General features: G+C 46.7%; 1 protein-coding gene across 1 annotated transcript; it reads right to left on the reverse strand.

Annotated features, from left to right (window-relative positions):
* Window positions 1-1683: 1683 nt before the first annotated feature.
* Window positions 1684-12423, reverse strand: LOC135877990 (chitotriosidase-1-like). Its single transcript, XM_065403511.1, has 11 exons — window positions 12399-12423; window positions 10462-10491; window positions 9353-9554; window positions 8261-8317; window positions 6625-6790; window positions 5794-5918; window positions 5532-5655; window positions 5090-5272; window positions 4772-4888; window positions 3706-3838; window positions 1684-2316 (listed from the first exon to the last, which is right to left on the reverse strand). Exons 1-11 carry the CDS (start codon window positions 12421-12423, stop codon window positions 2033-2035), a joined length of 1446 nt encoding a protein of 481 aa, XP_065259583.1. The 3' UTR covers window positions 1684-2032.
* Window positions 12424-22507: the final 10084 nt, after the last annotated feature.

Genomic DNA, 22507 nt, shown 5'->3' on the forward strand with positions numbered 1-22507 from the left:
CCCCAAAGGGGCTCAGACCCTGATAAGCCTTGTTGTTTTTTTCACTTCTGCTATTGTGACTACTTCGCCAAGGGGAGGGTGTTACGAGAAACTGTTTGGCTCACTTTGATTCCTAGCGTGACCTGGGTCAAATCACTTCCTCTGTGCTGCTGAGGTCCCAGCAGTAAAATGGGGATCATGCTTCACAGAGCAGTGAGAATGTTTTAATGCATTTATATTTGTCTACCCATAGCACCTTCGGGGCCAGGCTCTCCAAGGATGGAGGAATGGCCGCTCCGGACCAGACCATGGGTCCATCTAGCTCAGTGTCCTGTCTCCAGCAATGGTCAACACCTGCTCCTTCAGAGGAAGGTGTGAGAAACCCTGCAGTTATGGGATAACCTGTCCCTGGGGGGAGTTGTTTATCTTTTCCCCATAACTCTCCATTCAAGGTCAGCTTGTGCCTTGAAGCAGGAAGGTTTATATTCCTTCCAAAATTCCTGTTTGGTTTTTAAGATGAGCAGCAACTGAGCCAAGTCTGTCCGTAGGGTAACTCTGTTTGCTTGAATGGTCTTAGGCCAGGAATGAATTTACTCCATGGATGAATCCTCACAGGAGCGGACTCCTTGGAGAGGAAGAAATCGGATGCTTTTTATGTATTGGGAGTCCCAGGCAGTTAAAGTCATTCCCATAGCAGATGTAAGGCCACCTTTATTATCTGGTGTTGGAAATATTGTGAATCTATCCCTAAGTTTAATGGCCCAGAGATCTGCACTTGTGTCAGGATTTCTGCTTTTGAGAGGGTCACTGGCCCAGTGGGAACAGCAAAGTCCTGGCCAATGGAAGACCTAGGTTTGGGGGGAGGGCTGGGTCTCTGGTATCAGAAAGATCACTTGACCTTCCTGTGCATGATTTGAAAACCATATAACCAGGGCCGGTGCAAGGAAGTTTCACACCTTAGGCGAAACTTCCACCTTGCACCCCGCCCCCCAGCCCTGCGGCAGCTTCCCGCCCCCCCCCCTCCGCCCTGAGTCGCCCCCCCCACAGCAGCTCTCCCCCCCAGGGAGCCGTGGGGCAGCTCCTCACCCCAGCTCACCTCTGCTCTGCCTCCTCCCCGAGCACGCCGCCCCCGCTCTAATTCTCCTCCCAGGCTTGCGGCGCCAAATAGCTGATTGGCGCTGCAAACCTGGGAGGCAGGAGAAGTGGAGCAGTGACGGTGTGCTCGGGGAGGAATGCTGTAAAAAAAAATTGGGGGCACCGCTTTTTGGCGCCCCCAAATCTTGGCGCCCTAGGCAACCGCCTAGTTCGCCTTAATGGTAGCACCGGCCCTGAGTGTCTGAGTCGAACCTTCCTGGGTAAGCATGCAAGATGAAGAAACAGCTTTGACACCTGTGGCAGACTGGACTAATAGCAGATGGTGTTCTCCTACAGACACTCCAGTACATCTTGAATTTATCTTGCTGAGCTCTCCAAGAGGGATAATATGGAGCTGAGATAATGCATGATGCTTCTGTACTGTCTAGTGAACCACACATCAAACTCTAGGATACTATATTGATGTAAGGATGTAAAGAGGCCATAAATCTCCTCATTCCTTCCCTCCTCCCTGCCCCATTTTTCAGTAGCTTATAGGGCCTGACACTTCTACCCAATAGAAGAAAAGTACAACAACTTCATTTACAAATGAAAGCTTTATTTTCTTGGAGCAAACAAACATGAAATAAGGACAGAGGATGAAGCCAGACTCTAAAAGAGACCAATGCAAAATGAAGAAATAAATGCACGACAGTTTGAAAATCCATCAGCCCTGCTTGTCAGTGCCAATATTCTGCTTCCGCTCACTCTCCTCCCTCACTCTGACCTGTATTACTGCGATGGTTGTTGCCCCTGAAAATAACTCACCCAGGACAGAGAAGAAGGTTGCTAGAGACACTTGCAATATAGACCATCTCCTAAGCTTGGATTTGATGGCAGAGGAAACTAAACTATCTGAGCTGATACGAATCAATCTCTTATTTCATTCTCTATGAAGGTGATTTGAGGCTCTTTGCTTTTAAGGCCAGTTGCAACATTTGCATAAGTAGTCGAAAATTAACCCTTCCGGGCAGGACATTCGGAAGGTGCGCCTGTTGGCACATATGTAGAACATGGCGTGGGCCTCGGGGACCGGGTAGATCCCATTGGCCTTATGGAGGCAAAACCTGCTGGTCGTGGAGTTGGTAGTTGTGGCAGGGATGGATGGTAGTGTAGTGAAGCTGAGGGTTGAGGATGAAACAGTTGGCAGTGATGTAGTGGAGCTGATGGTGGTTTCTGGAACAGGCATCGTCTGAACCAGCCCTGCGGAGGCATTAGCAGAAGGAACAACGTTATCGGCATCTACTAGTCAGAAAGAAAATGGAACGAAGGGAGACATTTTGTGGTCAATCCCTCGGAGGTTTTAGACAGCTTGGTGGTGGTTTAAATGGTTGTTAGGTGACACAGGGCTTTTTATTGTGAAATATGAACGAGCGATGATGTAAAGGTGCCGATAGCTAGATCAGTGGCTCTCTAGGGCAGAACAAACCAACAATAGGACAACCTTTTGATACGCAGCAGTTGTAGTGGACTTGGCATAAAGTCCACAAGGATTCTAACTCTGAATCGAATGCCATAGAAAGGCGATCTGGTAAATTACTGTTTGGTGCGATAAATATGGACTATGTTATGCTACACTATTTAGAGACTTTTGGGTAGAGACACCTGTAAAACTAAAGGTGACTTAATGTTGAAGCGTAAATACATGGTGGCTGGATAGATTATTGGTAGCACCCCAAAGTCTCCTAGGACCTTGCTCTGAAGAGTTTGCCCATGACATAGGGGAGGGAAACAAGGGAGGGGAATGGGATAAGTGAGGACAAATGTTACAGCAATGCAATGTGGCTATTTACTTTAGAGATGCACAAACCATGGCAGTATTTCTGGTTGATCTTTTTTATAGTGTATCTAAATAGGGTGGGGTTGAAAGTGGATTGGTTTATTGGGAGGATTGTATGAGAAATGAGTTTCCAAGAGGGATACAAATGTGTGACGGTGGTGGTCTGGCAGAGCAGAGAGAACAGGGCACATGGGGAATAACATGGAAACAGGCCTGGGGGGAGAAACAAATAATGCTATTACAAGAGGCGTGGCTTTAAACTAAATCAGCTACAAAGCTATGATGCTGGGGAGGGGTCTCTGATGTGTAATTTCCCAGCCTGCTTTTGGCAGGTTTGGTGGCTCAGCTCATGAGCGTTAGATGCAAACTCTTCCAATTCTCTTTATTTCCCTAGTTACGTGGCTTTTTCCCCAGTATTCCCAATGGGCTTGCATGACTGAATTTTAGGAGGCATAACAACGTGGCCTAATGCAAAGATTTCAGACAACTTTCATCAGGGTGTTTTGTGTCCCAGGCTCCCCTCTTTAGGCTGGGCCCTGCAACACTGATGCAGCTCCAGCCTTTGCGCTCTAAACCAAAAGCTGGCCGTGGGCGTTTAAAAGAAAAATGGTGTATTACATAAATGTTTTTGCCATTAGGGCTTTCCCTGGAGACTCTGAGAGTGTTCAGAGGAGGCTGAGGCTGTGGTGCAAGTTTGCAATTCATTCTCTCTCCCTGCCCCCGAAAAATCTCTTGCCCAATAATAAAAAAATACATGTGTCAAGAAGATATTGCATTATCTGTATGGGGCAGACCCTTAACTCATGCTTTACCGCATCTCAGCTCTTTCTTCAGAGTTTGCAGAAGAGGGTACTTCCCCTGGCCGCAGAATGAGTCGCTGAAATCATCCAGATCGATGGTCCAGACCATGGCCCCTCCCAGACTTTTCTTCTTCAGATACTGAACCTGGGAGAGGAAAAATCTCCGAAACTGTGACATTGGGTGCTGGTGGGAGACGGAAGTTAAAACATCTCACCTCTGTTAGAACTCCAGCAACTGTTACTCATCTAAGGAGACTCTTGCAAGTCCAAAACAACCTGCCATGAGGTTGAGAGGTGGATGGGAGAAGGGGCAAGTGCATGCTAAAAGCTTGCCTATGCTTGAACCAATGAAGCTCCATGTAGGCAGGAATCCCGTTTGGGTTAAGGGTGCTCATGCCTGGGATGTTTACAGCCCTGTGCTGCTTCCTGCTTGGTCTGAAATCTCATATGACCTTAAGATTCTGTTGTCAGGGTGGAGCAGATTGCAAGTCATGAAACTTCCCTGCCCCAGAATATTGTCTGGATCCTCTCTCCTACACTTTACACTCAAGGAAAAGATTGTGTGGGCTTGTGGGGGGCCTGTTTGCTGAATTCACCTGCTGATGGGCCAATGTTTCCGCTCACAGCGCACCACATAAGTCATCTTTTAGTCTCATCTTTTGCTGTGACTTCAAGCGAGTCACGTTCTCCTTCTGTAGGGTGACCAGATGTCCCGATTTTATAGGGACAGTCCCGATTTTGGGGTCTTTTTCTTATATAGGCTCCTATTACTCCCCATCTCCTGTCCTGATGACCTGTCTGGTCATCCTACCTTTCTGTGCCTTGATTTCCCCATCTGTAAAATGGGATAACACTAGCCTTCCCAGAAAGTAGGCAGGACTGGAGGCTTAACAGGTTAACTTTGGTGAAGTACATTGAGATTCTCAGATGCACAGTCTAGGGACACACAAAGCATTGTCTGCCGATACGCACAATGATACAAAGTGGAGCCCATCTCTCTGGGCTACGGGAAGGTTCCGATAGCCCCCCTCCAGCCTTCCACAATGTGTGGCAAGAAGAATGCATAGGAACTGCTTACTTTGGTTTTAATGCTCTGCTGGTCGTCATACCCCACCCACTGGTTCTCCTTGAAGGAATACGGGACTTTCTGTTCCTCGATCCTTTTGGTGGTGCCACCTTTCTGGAAAGTACAGATCTGAAAAAAATACAGAAATGGAGAGATGGGAAGAGACCATTGAGATTGGCTGCCTCTCTGAATTAATTAATAATCTTACGAATATTAGCATGTTTGCCCATAGAAGGATCAAAGGGGCAGTTTCAAGGCACCATATTTAAATCACAGTAGACCCAGGAGCATTTAATGAGCCGCTTGCAGGAAAAGTGAATTCTTTCCTACCTCATAATAGGCCCAGAATCCTGCCTCTCGAGTGAAAGGGCCGAGTGATCCAGGCCCAAAGGCAGGGGCACCAACCCCTGTCTCGGAGGAAGAGAGCGTGAAAGACCGTCCATAGCTGGGGATTCCCATGATGATCTTCTCAGCTGGAGCACCCTTGTTCCTCCAGTACGTCACAGCATAGTCCTGTACGAGGGGATCAGACATGAAGTCTCTCCATGTAACAGGGGTGCTGGAACAGTTTTTGGAGTTTGCAACCAAACTGTGATACAGCCACTGAATCTCTGTTGTCTGGGGCTTGTGACGCAAGTTCTGATACTTGCACTAGGGGTAAGAATGATACATGCAGGTTTGTTGGAAATGTGACTTTTCAACCATTTCCTGCAGCTGAGCTCTAGTTATTTGTCAGAAGGAGGAGTCACCTACAAAGTTCTTTGACACTTACAGTGTTACTGTACACAGCAGATCCAGTGTCGGTTTTCCCTTTGTAGAGAGGACTGATGTGTCCTGTGATCTTTTCCCAGGAACCGTGGAAGTCATACGTCATGAGGTTAATGAAGTCTAAGGCCCTACAAAGGGAGAATAAGGAATCAAGATGACATTGATTTTCCCTCTGCAAGAGAAGTGTTGCAAAGCATCCTGGGTAATAGAATTTGGTCCTGTAGCTTGACTGTCCTCTGTAAAACTATGTGGCTGGATAGACTCACTTTGAGATGTTCTCGACTTCATAGGCTCCATCGATGTTTTCCTTCCCAGCTGCCACAGCAGCAGTCAACAGCAGCCGCTCTTTCCCTGTCCTCTTGGCTTCCTCCTTGAATTCTTCAGCCATTTCCTGAGGGGGAACAATAGAAAGCCCCAAACAACCATCAATTATCCCCTTTTTAATTGTGCCTTCCATCTTTTTTTTTCTTTCAAAAAAAGCAAATCTAAACTAAAGGAGAGACTGCACACATGTCTGACAAACACAGAGTAGGGTCCTGAGCATTCTAGTAGCTGTGGGTCATGCCAATTAGATCACATATTTGATCAATTTATTAACGTATTCAGGGCTGATGCTGTGAATGATTTGACTCTGGGAAAGCACAGGACTTGATGGTAGATTCCAGGAAGCAAATAATCAAAGTGGCTGATCAGTATCTTCTGACACTGGGGGCATTATGTGTCTGCTTATCTGGTGGGGATTCCTTGAGCCAGGCGCCAGCAGGCTAGGAAGTCCAATCCCTGACCGTACCTGTATGCCCCTTGGATATACTCTTCCCCCACTCTTTGGAGATCTGAGCTAGAGATGAGCCCAAAGCTTGGATCCAAAAAACATGGTTCAGATGGTCAAACAGTCTGGTGACTTGATTCCGTCACTTGTTTGATCCTTTCAGATGTTAGCTGTCTCTACCTTAGAGAACGCCCCAGCTTTGACTTCGACTTTGCAGACTGTGTAGTGTTTGCAGGTGAAATATGAGGACAAAACACATGTCCTGCATCCTTATAATCTCTGCCTTGGCAATGGAAGGAGGGGGCTGTACTCCTAGGTCTTACTGTACCTGGACCAGAGCAGTGAAACGCTGTTTATCCTCAGGTGGGCTTCCCCTTGCACCTGGATATTCCCAGTCTAGGTCCAGACCATCAAATTCATACTTGCGCAGGAACTCAACCACAGAGAGGATGAATGTCCGCCGATTACCAGGCGTGGACACCATGCTGGAGAACCTAACATGGAAGTGACACGTTAACTACCCTGTCTGTGCTGCTAACCACCAGCTGCAGATTTGGGGGCTAGTTTACAGTTGCTGCGTCCAGAAGATAAACTCAGCAGCACAGAGGGCTACACAGGGCTGGTGCTACCATTAAGGCCAACTAGGCGGTTGCCTAGGGCGCCAAGATTTGGGGGCGCCAAAAAGCGGTGCCCCCAATTTTTTTTACAGCGTTCCTCCGGAGCGCGCGGTCACCGCTCCACTTCTCCTGCCTCCCAGGCTTGCAGTGCCAATCAGGTGTTTGGCGCCACAAGCCTGGGAGGGGAGGAGAATTACAGTGGGGGCGGCGTGCTCGGAGAGGAGGCGGAGCAGAGGTGAGCTGGGGTGGGGAGCTGCCGTGGGGGGGGGGGGGCGCCTCAGGGCAGGGGTGGGGGAGCTGCCGCAGGGCTGGGGGGGGGCGCGCGCAAGGTGGAAGTTTCGCCTAGGGCGTGAAACTTCCTTGCACCCGCCCTGGGGCTACATACAGCTGGGAGGAAAGGCCACTGGTCCTCGCAGGGTCATATTCAGCCCCAGTTCACTTTAAATTCCAGCCCACGTCACATCCAGAGCAGGAAGGAGACTCTGTCTGCAAAACACTATTCTGAATATTGTTTGCTTTGGAGATAGCTTTCAGGGAGAGCTTCAGGTTTAAAGCTTGACAAATGAATATAAAAAAATCTAAGTTGCTAAGCACTGATGAGATGAATTGTTGTCAATACCAAAGACTTCACAGCTGCTAGTAACTCTATTGCTGTCAAAGAGCACGAGAGATTTGGAAACTTCCCAAAATGTTGCCACACAAATCTCAGTACCAAACACAGTATTTGAGCTTCTGCCTTCCAAGACCACCTCTTCATGACAAAAAGCCCAGAATGAAAATTCTGGGGCAACCTCCTCAGTGACAAATTTTAGTCAAAAAAGGGCGTAATGACCCACAGGCGAGATCTTGTTCTTAAACCAGTGTCAAGCTGGAGTGACTCCACTAACTCCAGGTTGTACTGAACATTGATGTGGGCATCACGAGGCGGTGTACAGCTGATACTGATTGTCTTTGGAGACTGAGCTCTGAAATATAATACTAATGGGCTGGGCACTAGTCTAGGAGTGAGGAAACCCAGATTCAGTTCCTGCTCTGTCACAGACTGGGTGCGCCTTGGGAAAGTCATGTAGTGTCTGTCTCGGTTCCCCATCTGTACAATGGGGAAAACAGCCGTGCCCTACCTTACAGAGGCGTTGAGGCTAACTACGGGTGTGTTATGAGGCACTCAGATACTATGGCAATGGCGGTCGTATAAGTGCCTAATGTAGGTAGATAGAATGCACAATCTCCTTCCTACATGCTACTGTTCTGACTCTCCTGGACATCACAGGATTTTGAGGTTTAGCATAATCCACTCCCCCCCGCCTCACGCTTTTCATGCAGAAAACAAACATCCTCTCATCTTACTTTTCAGAGCCAAAATTCCAACCACCAACGGCCAAGAGGGTCTTCAGCCCAGGATTCCTGGGTGGGAGAAAAGGTGGCATTAAAAGCAGCTGAAAAAGCTCACTTTCATTGTGTCCCTCACACTTGGACTTGCAAGTGTTCTCCGATCTTAATAAACACAGCCATAATCTGGATCAGGGGTCGGCAACCTTTCAGAAGTGGCGTGCCGAGTCTTAATTTATTCACTCTAATTGAAGGTTTCGTGTGCCAGTAATACATTTTAACGTTTTTAGAAGGTCTCTTTCTATGTGTATAATATATAACTAATCTACTGTTGTATGTAAAGTAAATAAGGTTTTTAAAATGTTTAAGGAGCTTCATTTAAAATTAAATTAAAAGGCAGAGTCGTCCCCGTCCCCCCCCCCCGGACCGGTGGCCAGGACCCAGGCAGTGTGAGTGCCACTGAAAATCAGCTTGTGTGCCGCCTTCAGCACGCGTGCCATAGGTTGCCTACCCCTGATCTGGATGCTTAATCTGGGGGAAAGCTTCTATACTTCTGCAATGTAAACGCCCTCAAACCTTCCTATAGATAAACGGGAGGAAGGAGAAGTTGGGACCTCCTTGAAGTTTAAGGAACTGTCCCCAGATTATGCTGAGATACTGAATGGTGGGGTTCCCCCCCTCTAGTTTAGCTCGTGCCCCAACGCTTGATAATGCATTCTATTTTGCTATAACCCTACTGAAAACCCGTTCGTGTACATTCTGTGTCTGAGTGGATCTTTCAGAGAAGAATCCCTCTCAGATGCAAGAAGTTGGGCTTTTTAACACTTATGGTGATGTCAACATGAGTCTTCAAACTGTCACATCCACTCTTCTCATGGAGAGGACAGGTTAAACTCTAAAGTCCTTGGGCCAGGGACTGACTTGGTCTTGTACACTGCTGAGCACATGATAAATAATGATTCCAAAGGAGTTTTCTCCCTCGGTGAAGCTAGAAACAGCCTTAGCTTAAATCCCAGGTCTGCCTCCTCCTTCAGGATAAACCCAGAGGCCCCATTCCCTAGGGGTGAGACCCCAGCGCTGGGAGATAGGCCCCTCTCCCCTTTGACTCACTTGCTTTTGAGTCCGTTGAAAGTCTTGTAATGCTGCTCATCGTTCCACTCCACAGTGGTGATCCGGTTGTCGTCCATGCCAGCAAAGGCATAAATGAGATGAGTGCATAGGTTGGGGTCAATGTCCTCAGGAAGGAAGCGCCCCTGGGCTGGTCTGTACTGGGACCAGTTGGTAAAGTAACAGACCAGTTTGCAAGCAGAGCCTGTGGAAATAGGAGAGAGATGTCAAGGTGCGATGAGGACTGAGGCAAGGAATCAAAATGCGATGCACCCCTTCAGTTGGCTGATAGCATGGGGCCTCACAGACTCTCTCGATTTCATTGTACAGTATTCAAGCTCCATGTGGGCCATAACCGTGCTCCTTTTAGCATGGTTCCCCAAACCCAGAAGGACTTGGAATGCCTTTCCAATTCCTTTCCTGTCTCTGGAGAATGGGACTGGTCGTGCTTTGGTACTGACATGACGAAAGCTTTTGAGAATAGGTGGGTTGCACACCTGGGATGTGAGGCCATGCTAGGCCTCACTGCTGTTTTGCTTTGTACTTTGTCCCACAGCGGTGGCCTGTGGCTGCCCCACTGAGAATTGTAGTACAGCAGTGATACAGGGCTTTGAACATCTAAACCATGCTCCAGAAGTGGGTCTGTTATGCCCGATCTTTGAATGGAGACAGGACAAGAGTCAGCTAAGTAGGAACAACCTCCGTTGCCTCTGTTCTCAAAGTGAATGTGTCCCACAGCCTATGGGCCACTTGTGCTCATATGGGACAGTATGGGAGGGCAGCTGTTTGTTTGCCACTGCTCTGCAAGCAGCATTGCATCTGAACGCAGCTAAGTTCCACACACGCAGGCTGTGGATGGGCTCACAGAGCTTTCATACAGGTAACTGACTCGAGCTTATTAGTAGCATCTAAACCCCACTGAAGTTAATGAAACTTCAGGAGGCTTTGGATCAGGCTCACAGAGACCACTTCAAAAATTAACCCTCTGAACAAAGAAACGGCTTACTGAATCCCAGCTAAACACTGGACCTTATTCTGTTATCCAAAGGGATTTCTTTTCTACTACCCATGACTCTTTTAAGAAATGGATGGTCATGGAAAAGGTGACTTACTGCATTGGAGAATCAGCAAGACAGCTAAACCTACAGCAAAATAAAAACAGAAGAGAAGATTGTTATTTAAAAATCCCTCCCCCAGGCCTAGCATATCATAGAATATCAGGGTTGGAAGGGACCTCAGGAGGTCATCTAGTCCAACCCCCTGCTCAAAGCAGGACCAATCCCCAACTAAATCATCCCAGCCAGGGCTTTGTCAAGCCTGACCTTAAAAACCTCTAAGGAAGGAGATTCCACCACCTCCCTAGGTAACTCATTCCAGTGCTTCACCACCCTCCTAGTGAAATAGTGTTTCCTAATATCCAACCTGAACCTCCCCCACTGCAACTTGAGACCACTACTCCTTGTTCTGTCATCTGCCACCACTGAGAACAGTCTAGATCCAGCCATGCAGAAATGCAGAAATTCTCCTACTAGAAATAAGTTTAAAGTCCATTGCATAACTAATGACCACACATATTCTTGTGGACCCATTATTACTGAGACCACTGTGACTATCTAACATATGCCACTGCCCCTCTGTTCTGCTTCCTAGTTCTCCACCTGGGGAAGGGGTTGTGTCTTGCCTTACTTGTTATCATGGGACCTTGGCTCCTGACTGGGGTACTTAAGCAGGGCCGGCTCTAGGCACCAGCAAAACAAGCTGGTGCTTGGGGCGGCACATTTTTAGGGGCGGCATGGCCGGCGCCAGAATGCTGCCCCTAAAAATGTGCCGCGGCCGCCCTAGCTCACCTCCGCTGCTGCTGCCTGGGAGGGAGGGGGAGATCCCGAGCGGCCGCGGCGCGCGAAACAGCTGTTTCGCGCGCCGCTGCTCCCCCTCCCTCCCAGGCTTGAGAGCCTGGGAGGGAGGGGGAGAAGCGGCGCCCGCGCCGCGGCCACTCGGAGTCTCCCCCTCCCTCCCAGGCTCTCAAACCTGGGAGGGAGGGGGAGATCCCGAGCGGCCATTTCGCGCGCCGCTGCTCCCCCTCCCTCCCAGACTTGAGAGCCTGGGAGGGAGGGGGAGAAGCGGCGCCCGCGCCGCGGCCACTCGGAGTCTCCCCCTCCCTCCCAGGCTCTCAAACCTGGGAGGGAGGGGGAGATCCCGAGCGGCCGCGGCGCGCGAAACAGCTGTTTCGCGCGCCGCTGCTCCCCCTCCCTCCCAGGCTTGAGAGCCTGGGGGGAGGAGGCAGGGCTGGGGATTTGGGGAAGGGGCGGAGTTGAGGCGGGGCCGGGGGTGGGGTAATTAAAAATGGGGGGGGGGGGGCGGCCAAAATTGTGTTTGCTTTGGGCGGCAAAAATCCTAGAGCCGGCCCTGTACTTAAGTGCTACTGCAATACAAATAAAGTCAAAACCAGAGAGAACCACATGCTGCAAAGTCAGTTCCAAAGACAAAGTCGCTCTCAGTCTCCAGGCTTGGCACGTGGCAGTAAAGACTGTTGCATGTTATAGCTGAGCAGAGCTTAGGTTCTGCTCAAGAATCTTACCCAGGAGAACGATCTTGAAAAGTAAATTAACTAATGTGCAGGGAGAGGTGGATTAAGAGCACAGAACTGAGAGCTAGGAACTCCTGAGTTCTAATGCTAGCTCTAACCGTCGGCCTCTACGGCCTTCAGGAAGTCCCTTAAAGTTTTCCCAGCTGCAAGATGGAGGATAATACTACGTTGCCTTAGGGGGTGATATTGTTCCTCTTTTCCACCAACACCACTGAAGTTAAGCATCCCAGCATTGGTTAACCCAAGAAATGTTGGGTTTCAGTTTAGACAGCTGCAACTTTTCTCTAACCCTCTTTTTAGTAGTGGGCGTTTTGCAGGATGCAATTGGCCTAACCCAATGTCTTCCATTATCCACGTCATGGGTGAAGAATACATTATACAGTCTCACATCCAAATCCCATAAAACTCAACAGTCCTGTTCAGTAACATCCCACATAAATTCATCTCCAGTTGCAAACTTACCAACCCAAACGAACGTCCGGCCCATGGTGGCTGCAGATGGTCTGGGCTGGGTTCTGTAGACCTGGGTTGTGCCTCTGGCTGCAGATTGATGCTCAGCATTGGCCTGGGCTCAATCTTTCTCTTTATACCTGATCACACCCATGCAGGACAGCTGTGTGGAACTGAGAGGAGTGCATGCCACCAGTCTGTGCAGTTAAAGGATTTCGCCACATGCAGGAATTTTGCTCAATCTCCTAAATTTTCAAGGGCAGGTTTTGCAATTGCACTGGTGATCACAGAATCACAAGATTCTGAGTATCTAAAGTCATTTCTTGAGGCACATGTTCTGTTTGACTAATTATACTTTTAATTCACTGATCCTTGGCAGGAGCCCTGCTGTAGTTAAGAGCAGCCTGTAAAGAACTGCAGAATATGGTGCACAACAAAAAGAAGTTGGTTAGCCCTATAACACCCAGAAATGATGCTACATAATCTTGCGTGCTACCTACTGGCATGTTATCTAGTAATTATTTGCATACATACAGACATCTCTCTTGTACAGAGCACTCCTGTAACACTAGTAGATGATGTGGCTTTTAACGAGTTCCTACAGTACATTCTCTGAGGGAACTCACCCTTGTGTCGGATAAAGACAAAATGATCAGTGCCCCTCGGCTCCCTGCAATTAAGTCAAGTGCTCCCAAAATATTGGAAACCATGTAAAGACTTGGCTAAAAACCAGGACCTATTGATCCCATAGCTCTTTTCATAAAGGGGGATAGGAGTCTGCCACAGTGTTCCAAGCTGAAATGTGTAGCACTATGGGCCAGCTGCTGCCGTTCACCCCAGAGGTGGCTGCATTTCAGTGGTGGGCTGTGCACCCTTAGTTCTAGCATGTATGCTCCCACCTGTAAAATGACACCATGAGGTCATCTATTTATTGAGCCTCAATCACTCCCAGATCAAACTTGCTCAGTTTACAAGTGAAAAGATACTTTTACTGACTGCTGGGGTCACAAACTCACTCTTGCATCTAGAAATCCGGCCGGGTTCCTGCTGTCTGACATCACAGGGAAGAAGGATTCTGCAGGCGGAACTTAGCTGACCATTCTGTTGAATGATGCACAAAACAGAATAAAATCTGGATCACCCTCCCGTGGCTGCAACAGTTCTGTGGGAGGAGAGACCAAACACCTGTCAGTAAGGCCAGCAGATGTGACTTTTAAGACCCACAAGGAGCAGCTATGGGTTAAGACAGTGGCCTTTTCAGTCACTTTCCTGTTATTACACTAGTGACTCTGCTAAAGGCAGGTCTGTAACCAGCTTGTGAAAGAAAATAAAGCCCTAAAACAAGTCTGGAAAGTGGAAATCTTTGCTCAAAGGCAAGAAACCAGTTGACTTTATATGAGGCTGGAGACCTTGTCACTGGATGCATCAAATAACCCTTTATGCACCGTTATAGCACCAGGAATGTATACGAACCTAGGAAAAAACCCAGTCAATGGAGAACAGTGATTTGGATTGTCTTGGATATAACTAAGCAATGAGAGTCTTGCAGCCTGCCAGGGGAAAAGAGAACTTAATTTTTGATGAAAGCAAAGTATCAGATTTATCTATGGCCTCCTTTATTGTAGAATCTGAGCATCTGTGATTTTTCTTCCTTGATATTGGTTCATAGCAAACCAAAGCACCAGGGACTACTGCCATGTGATCAGCCTGCCTGGACTCAAGGGCAGAAGCCTCTGTAGGCTCTGGACTGTAGCTTCAGTATAAGTCCATATCCACAAGATGTTCGCTTTTCCTTGGATTTTGAATTTGCAGGAAAATTTGCATAAATTCAGAACTCACTGAGAACCCACAGGTCTGTGACTTCGACATTCATAACTCAAAAATCATTATAGATGAGCCATAAAACATAGCTCCTGACCACACATGGTCATTAAGTATTCTATTGCTCTTTCCACCAGACTGAGTACTAACTCCAATGTCTTGACCTAACTCCAGTTCTGGTGCCTTCCATTTTGCCTTCCTAAACTTCCTCTGCAGGTTCAGTGGGAGACAGTATCTTTACACACTTTCTGTTTTGTAGCGTTGCTGTTTGCTGTTAAACGGCTGCTGTCAACTGGAAGTGGCTGATTTTCAGTGAAAGGTGGAGCAGTCTGATCCTCTTTGTATAATTTGTATGTCAACTTTTGTCTAAAGCACTTCTGGATTAAAAAATAGATTTAGCAGCAGTGGTAGCATTAATGGAGAAGGGATTTCAAATACTACTTGGAGAAAACAAACCGCTGTTGTAGAAAAAATCTGTACTAAAGCTGGTCAGAGACGGGGAACCCAATTTCACCAAAAACCCCTTGAAATTGGTTTTCGCAGGGTTCAAAATCGACCAATTTTTCATTACTTGGAATTTTTTGTGATTAAAAAAATTTTTTTTTAACAAAATGAGAGGACTGGAAAATAAAACTTCAGCCATTTTTGAAAGAAAAAGAAGGGAGAAGGGCAGAAAGGAAAAGGGTAAAAACAAGAAAAGGAAGGGAAAAAAGATTCCGATTTTGTCAAAACTGTTCAAGTTTGAAAGCAAAGTTCTTAAATATTTAATTGGATAAAAAAGACCATTTGTTGACCCAATTTTTTAATGCCAAGTTCTAATATGTATAAATAACAGAGGATTTGCACTTGATTATAGATTTTTGTTTAATATTTATAACATTGACTTGATCATAGCAGATGTATTTTCTAATCTGCTATCTTCAGTGTTTAATTATAGAATTACAAAATAGAATAAGATTTAATGATAGGACCCTGTGCATGAAATGAATGCAAATAAATAACACAACATTGGATTCTTCAGAAGATTTTAGTTCATATGTGCAAAATGCCTTGAAGCGGAGGAGCACTGTGTGGTGGATGACTTATCACTGTTTGCAGTCTCTTGCTATTTGCAATACCATACTCTTAGTTAATGCGAGGTGTCTATGAATCAGTGTTCCAAAATAGGAAAAGGCTAGTGCCTAACTTAATCTGTGTGATAAAATAAATGAATCAAGGGACCGCTCTAAAAAATATATATATATAGTTGCAGTTCACAGCCTCTGCTATCCAGTCTTCTATCTTGGGGACTGTGTATGAATTACTACAACAGGATATTTAAATTGGAATAAGTGACAGCTCTGTCCAACGCTATATGTGGTAGCCGAGACAAGGTGGGTGAGGTAATATCTTTTTCTCACCAATGGAAATTGGTCCAATAAAAGATATTATCTCACCTTAGCTCAGTCCGATGCAATCATCCAGTTTGCCAGTTGGAACTATGTATGGGAAGCACTCTGCTTTTTTCCCCTATAGCAATAGTGCCATCTATTGGGTGTTTAGGTTAGTCACAGTGAATAAAATAATCCACAATTTAAACATTGGTCAGCCATGTGTACTTACCCAGGAGAGCGCAGCTCAGGTATAGGGTCCGTTTTCCACGGCGTTTTCTGCTTGATGCCCAGGCTTCCTGATGGACAAAGTGAGGCACAAACAAGTGATTTTTTTTAAAGTCTCACTGAATGAGAAAGTGGCTCAATCTGGATTAAGAGTTTTTGGAGGTTCTGTGCTGTAGCCATTTTAGGATAGATGAGCTGGTCTATAAAGCAGTGCTTGCTGCTAGCAAATCCTGTAGAACAGCCTCCTCTGGTAGTTACATTTCATCCGTCTTTCTGTTTGCAAATTCTCTGAACAGGCTTTCTCCAGAGGAGGCTGCATTTCAGTGATACCAGGGTAAAGATGGCCTACCTCTGTGTGTGTGTGTGTGTGTGTGTGTGTGGCAGTGGTACTTGAGCTTGTGCACTCTTTTTGCTCTTGTGTAAAGAAGTCCTGAAACGATTCTCTCCTCCTCCCTACCCCTTCCCTCATTCTGCCCCCCGGCACCCCCTGGCTTATTTTGTTAGAAATTCAGGCCTGTCCAGGAGGGCAGGACCCAAGGGATAACTGGAGAGCTAATGTAATTGGTCACAAGAGAGTGAAAGTTGAGCAATCATGAGGAGAAGGGATTATTAGTCACTGTCGCTTTGTTAGTGTAATTCGCTGGTGAGTGTTACAGTTACTCCTCTGTGCCAATGAGCAGATGATGAGAGTTGTTGCCAGCCCATCGTTACAAAGCCTTGGCTCTTTAGTTTAAGACCATGCTGTTACCTCTGGAGGTCCCTGGTTCAATCCCTCAAGTTGACCAAAAGGGTGGCTGTCCATTAGCACCTCCTTAATGTCAACAATGAACATTTTGGATAAAAGGCTTCTCTGTTAAAACTTCAACACCCTTCAACTAAGCGGGTAAGCGCCCCATAAGTCTCCTTTGAGGCTCCCAACAAATCCTCCAGCAATAATAAGGAAGGTCCCTGGAGGACATTCCTGATACTTCCAAACAGCTACAACTTCAGCTAGAAGGGGTGTCTCTCTCTCCCGCACACTCGGTGCAATCATGACTGTATCACAGCCATCTCCTTAAAACCCCTTGTTAAATCAGAATAAAATCCAAAGTGGGAAACTCTCCAGACCAATGCTTTGCCAGGACTTTTGCAGCGTACAGTCAATACTTAGTTTCTTTTGGATGACCCAGAAAAGTGTATGCGAGATTCTGCTTTTCCTCTGAGTTTTCAGTGTAAAATTACAATCAAAAAGGGCTTAAGGGCCAGTGGCATTCAGATCAACCTGTTATTCATAGCTAGTCATATGGTGTTACTTTCACTCCTGTCTGCTTGCTATAGTGACTCATTAAACTCCCCGAGTTAAGTCTTGCTGATGAGTGACCTTGGCGCTCCTGACATCGGAGTTTGCGCACTGGGATGACATGTCTGAGTAGCGCAAGGGGATGAGCATCAGAAACGCTGATCCTACTTCGAGACCACATTGGCGATTTTATTTTTTGTGTCCCTCTGTAGCTGGGCACCGTTGTCCTCCCCTCTGCTTTGCCCATATCTGGCCTGAGCTGCGCTCTCCTGGGAAATGACTTTGATGCAATCCTTCCTGGTACAGATAAATAGTGATCCTGTTTCCTGCAAAGCTTTTTCTGATCCCTGCATTAATTACCCTTATTGAATTTCAGAAGAGTAGGCTAGTTAAGACAAGCCTGTCCCGGGCATTCATGCAAACACATTGCATTAATTTCATTTGCTAATGTCATGACTTAAAGCGAGTAACTACCTAGGCCTCCTTTAGGTTTTCACTTGGTAAATATCAATAACAGCACTAGCAGTGGTTAAGTTGCTAGCAAAGTATCAGAGAGGCCCCCGGACTTGGCTCTCATCACAACAAACCTGATGTCTGCTTTTACTCAGCCACCAACTTGGCATAGTGTCCTCACTGATTATGGCTTTGCTTTTATATTGCCTCTTTCATGCGTGGATCTCAAAGCTTTTCATGTAGACCAGGGGTCAGCAACCTTTCAGAAGTGGTGTGCCGAGTCTTCATTTACTCACTCTAATTTAAGGTTTCGCGTGCCAGTAATACATTTTAATGTTTTTAGAAGGTCTCTTTCTATAAGTCTATAATATATAACAAAACTATTGTTGTATGTAAAGGAAATAAGGTTTTAAAAATGTTTAAGAAGCTTCATTTAAAATTAAATTAAAATGCAGAGCCCCCTGGACCGGTGGCCAGGACCCGGGCAGTGTGAGTGCCACTGAAAATCAGCTCGCGAGCCGCCTTTGGCACGCGTGCCATAGGTTGCCTACCCCTGATGTAGACTAATGACTTAAGTCTTACAATGTTGGCGTGGGTAAATATCTGCCATTCCCCTTCTAAAGATGAGGAAACTACACCTCTACCTTGATATAACACTGTCCTCGGGAGCCAAAAAATCTTACCGCGTTATAGGTGAAACCGCGTTATATCGAACTTGGTTTGATCCACTGGAGTGCGCGCCCCGCCCCCCCGGAGCACTGCTTTACCACGTTATATCCAAATTCGTGTTATATTGGGTTGCGTTATATCGAGGTAGAGGTGTACTGCAGAATAGCAACTTCCCCCGGGGCCGCATTGTGAGTTGGTAGCAAAACCAGGGATAGAATCCGAACGCGGATGGATATGTTAGAGATGCACTGAGCATGCTCACAGAGAGCTGCATGAGCCTTCTTCCAAGGTTTGTGTGGCCAGCTTGTCAAAGCCTCTCAGCCTCCGTTCTGAACATTAGCTGCTGAGCTCCTCCGAAAAGCTAGTCCCAGTAGTGTGTGCCGGTCCCTTGAAAATCAGGCCCTAGATGCAATTTTTTTGTACTTGGTTCAGTTTTACTGGGGCTATAACAACTTGATGTGTAAACACAACTGGGGAGAATGATTTTCCCCGAGTCACATGACCCATCAGGCATTCTTCACTCTGCAAGTGCCACAGAGATGATGGCATCTGGTGTAATGTTACTCATTGTGTGAGTAAGGAGATAGCTGAAATACCCAGGGATCTGGCATCGGCTCAGCTGCCCAGCAGCGAACTTGAGAGCAGTTAAGGGGCAGTGGTATTCAGTCTCTTGCTCTCCTTTCATGATGCGAATCATTTAGGGCTAGGGGAATGATTCAAATGGTTGGGGCTTCTGGTGCGGCGGTGGCAACTCCATTTCTACAGGCCAGCCAAGAAGAGCCAGCGGACCGAGCACCTGTTGTAGGTGTGATAGGAAGAAGGCTGGCCCCAAATGTGCTGAAAAAATAACTGCATGTTGGGAAAAAAAAATCCCTGGATCAAGGGGAGAGTGCCTGCAAATTTTACAGCCTGGTGAGTCCCCGTCCACGCACCACAGGGAGAAAAGAATGTGGTGATACTGCCGACCCATGAGACTACTACAGTGGGAGCCCAAACCCGGCTGATCCAATACCAGCCAGGCACAACAGCAGCCCACGCACAGAGCTCCACAACAGCCGCAAGAAGACATGGCCCATCCAGGAGCACCCAGCACTCCAGGAGCAGAGGATGGAGGTGGAGGACTCAGTTCTGTTTCAGATCAACGGAGGGGAACCCAAAGCTTAAACACATCTGGGTTTGCTCACCCGGAAGATAACCACGCTGAGTCTCTTCAGAGCACTTTGCCTATATAAGGCAGGCAGGAGGAAGTCCTATTTCTTTTTTATTAATGTCATATGACACCTGTTGATTTGTTTAAAGGACTCTATTTTTAAGCCCAGCTTCCTCAGCAGTAGCCCTTCGTGATGTGGGCTGGGGCTGTTCTGCTTCATGCCCATCTACCCCAGATGCTCGGTCCCTCTTCGCTGTAGATCCGAGTCGAATTAAATAGCTGCTAACTTCTTAAGACGTCAGCCATTCCTGCCTTCAAAGCACACACTCCCATAGACATCACCTGTAATTCACCGCTCGCTACTGCACATGACTTACAAAATTCTGTGGCCATATCATCTGCCTCCAGTGGAGCTGCATCTACATACACCAGCCATGGATCTGGCCCTGTGTGCATTTTATCAGACCATTGGGAAAAGAATTTTATTGAAGAATCAAAGAAGCAGCATAATCCCATGTCCATTTATACCCGCCCTCTGGGGCATCATTCACCTCTCCCATTCCCTGCTGGCACCAAACAGCTATCATTAGGCTATGAAAACATATCTTCAGCTTCCTCTGAGGTCGTGGAAGGCTTTGACTCAAATTGTGACCAACCCGTTCCTCAAATAAGCCTTCGCTCTGCACCGCAGGCATCGTAAGGACATTCCGCAGCGATCAGGATTGAGGTAATGGGCCCTCTTGCTCTTTGTGACCGTGGTGACCCCAGTGTCATGGTCTTCAATGAACTAGATGCCGTCTGCATCTAAGAATGTATTCCAGTGCCAGGGTCCTCCATCTGTCTCTGTATTTCTAATGGACCTATCACGTAGTATGTAGGTGCCATGTACAAACATGATACTCCTGTGGATTCTGCCTGCCCTGTCTATAGCTAAAAGCAGACCCCAGAATCAATAGCTTTGTGTCTGAGGGCTTGTCTTCACTACCCGCCCGGATCGGCGGGTAGAAATCAATCTCTCAGGGATCGATTTATCGCATCTCGTCAGGACGCGATAATCGATCCCCGAATCGACGCGCGTACTCCACCAGCCCGGGTAGGAGTAAGCGCCGTCGACGGGGGAGCCGCGGCGGTTGATTTGCCGCCGTCCTCACAGCGGGGTAAGTTGGATCAGATACGTCGAATTCAGCTACGCTATTCCCGTAGCTGAATTTGCGTATCTGAAATCGATCCCCCCCGTAGTGTAGACGTAGCCTGAGACTTCCCTTTAGAACCAAGAATATTTTCCTTATGTGACATCAGGTAAGGGACACCTTTTGAAAGGTGTATGCAAGCCCGGGGTGTGTATGCAGACTTACACATATTTACATATAGGTGCATGCACAAAGGTGCAGATGTTGCACAACTGTGCTTATATACATATGCACACAGATGCATAAAAGCTCAGGTATGGATGCACCTGCGTGCCCAACAACACAAACGTGTACACAAACAAGTGTGTGTACACAATCAAACAAAATGTGTGCATGCCCAACGGGAAAACCAAAAGCATGAGCACATACACTGCAGAACATGCATGTGTTCTCTTAAGCAAAGGGGATGCCTGATGAAGAAGGTTTTGTGTTTCCACTTGCTCAGCAGCAAACGTCTAGATTTCTCTCTTCCTGCTCTTGGGTAACGTGAGCAGTCATCATTGGGACCTGATCCCAAGATCTCTGGACTGGGAGCTCTTAGGCCCCATGTTTAAAGATCCCTAGTCTGTTCGCTGGAGGCACCGAGGGGGACTCAGACATTAGCTGGCCATTGTGTTATGCTTGGATCCATTTCTCTCAGACCCAAATGAGACAGTCCTTGGGTTAGCTGTAGCTCCAACTTTAAGTAAGATACACCAGGGCTTAAACAAAGAGGACCTTTCTAGGGTTCCTGGCTACTGACCCACCCTTTCTCCACTGGATACTGTAGAGGTAGCTCTGGCCCCACCACTATCCCACCTCATCTAATTACTTGTTTAAGCCCTTTTTCTGCCTGGCACTTTTGCTTAGCTGACATCTGCCACTTTCCAATTAGTCCTTGTTCACAAGCTCAGTAACCTAAACCATCTGCCTAGGTAACAGAGGTAACAACTGTCTCCTATTAAACATTTACAGGACATAACAAGAAGAGTGGATCGAAGCAACAGGTGCTGAGATGCACCCGCCCGGCAGGTTAGAAGAGCCAAGAGAAGTGTGCTACTCATGGCCAAATTAGAATTGAATGTGAACAACCCGTTTCTGCCATTATTCCCCTGGCCCGATAATCCTCAACCTGCAATCTGTGGGCCATCGGACTGCAAGCAAAAGGGCAGTGGTTTCTATTTCCTGCACTTAAAAGTGTATTGTTACCTTTGGGTCCCAGTGTGCTGAATTTCAAACAATTAAACAACACTTGGATCATAGAAGCTTGGAAAAGGAAGCCCCTTTTACTAAAATAATTAATATTAAAAGACAAACAATGTTTGATGCCAACTAGCCTGAAAAGCATTAAATATAAAAAATAAACGTTCAACTTGAATCCTTTCCTTGAATTTTCTTGACACTAGAGAAATGTGCACTCAATTCTAGCAAAATTTACATTAGCTTGCACTCTCTATTTCACCACAAATATTACCATCCTTTTTTGTAAGTGAGTTTTGTTTCATAGGTCCCTTTTGAAAACACTAGCTAAGGTGATTTTCTTGCAGTGCCGCTTTACGTCTTACGTTGCTAATTGTTAGTTGGGATGGAAACAATGACTTGAAATGCTGAGGAAAATAGTCTTCTGATGGAGTACTTATCTATAGAAGGAAAAGAGTTTAATGGGGTGTAGGAAAATTTTAATCAACAGTACGTGATGTGGAATGTACACAAAATTAAAACTGAGCTCCACACAGTAAGCTACTAATGAAATGCACTTTACTAAACAATAAGCCAGTACTGCCAAGGATTCTAAAAACAAACATTTGTGGCTGTAATGAACAGTTCCATCATTGGATGATGCATGATGATCCATCCTTGGCTGTTACTGGGACATCAGGATAATTCAATGATAGTCAGTGATCTCGAAAGCGAGTTAGGGTAGAGAGGTTGTTTTGTAAGTAGTGGAGGAGGGCAATCATGTATTTTGGTACACGCTTAAC

This window comes from Emys orbicularis, chromosome 4, assembly GCF_028017835.1.
Source record: "Emys orbicularis isolate rEmyOrb1 chromosome 4, rEmyOrb1.hap1, whole genome shotgun sequence".
NCBI classification, from domain to species: domain Eukaryota; kingdom Metazoa; phylum Chordata; order Testudines; family Emydidae; genus Emys; species Emys orbicularis.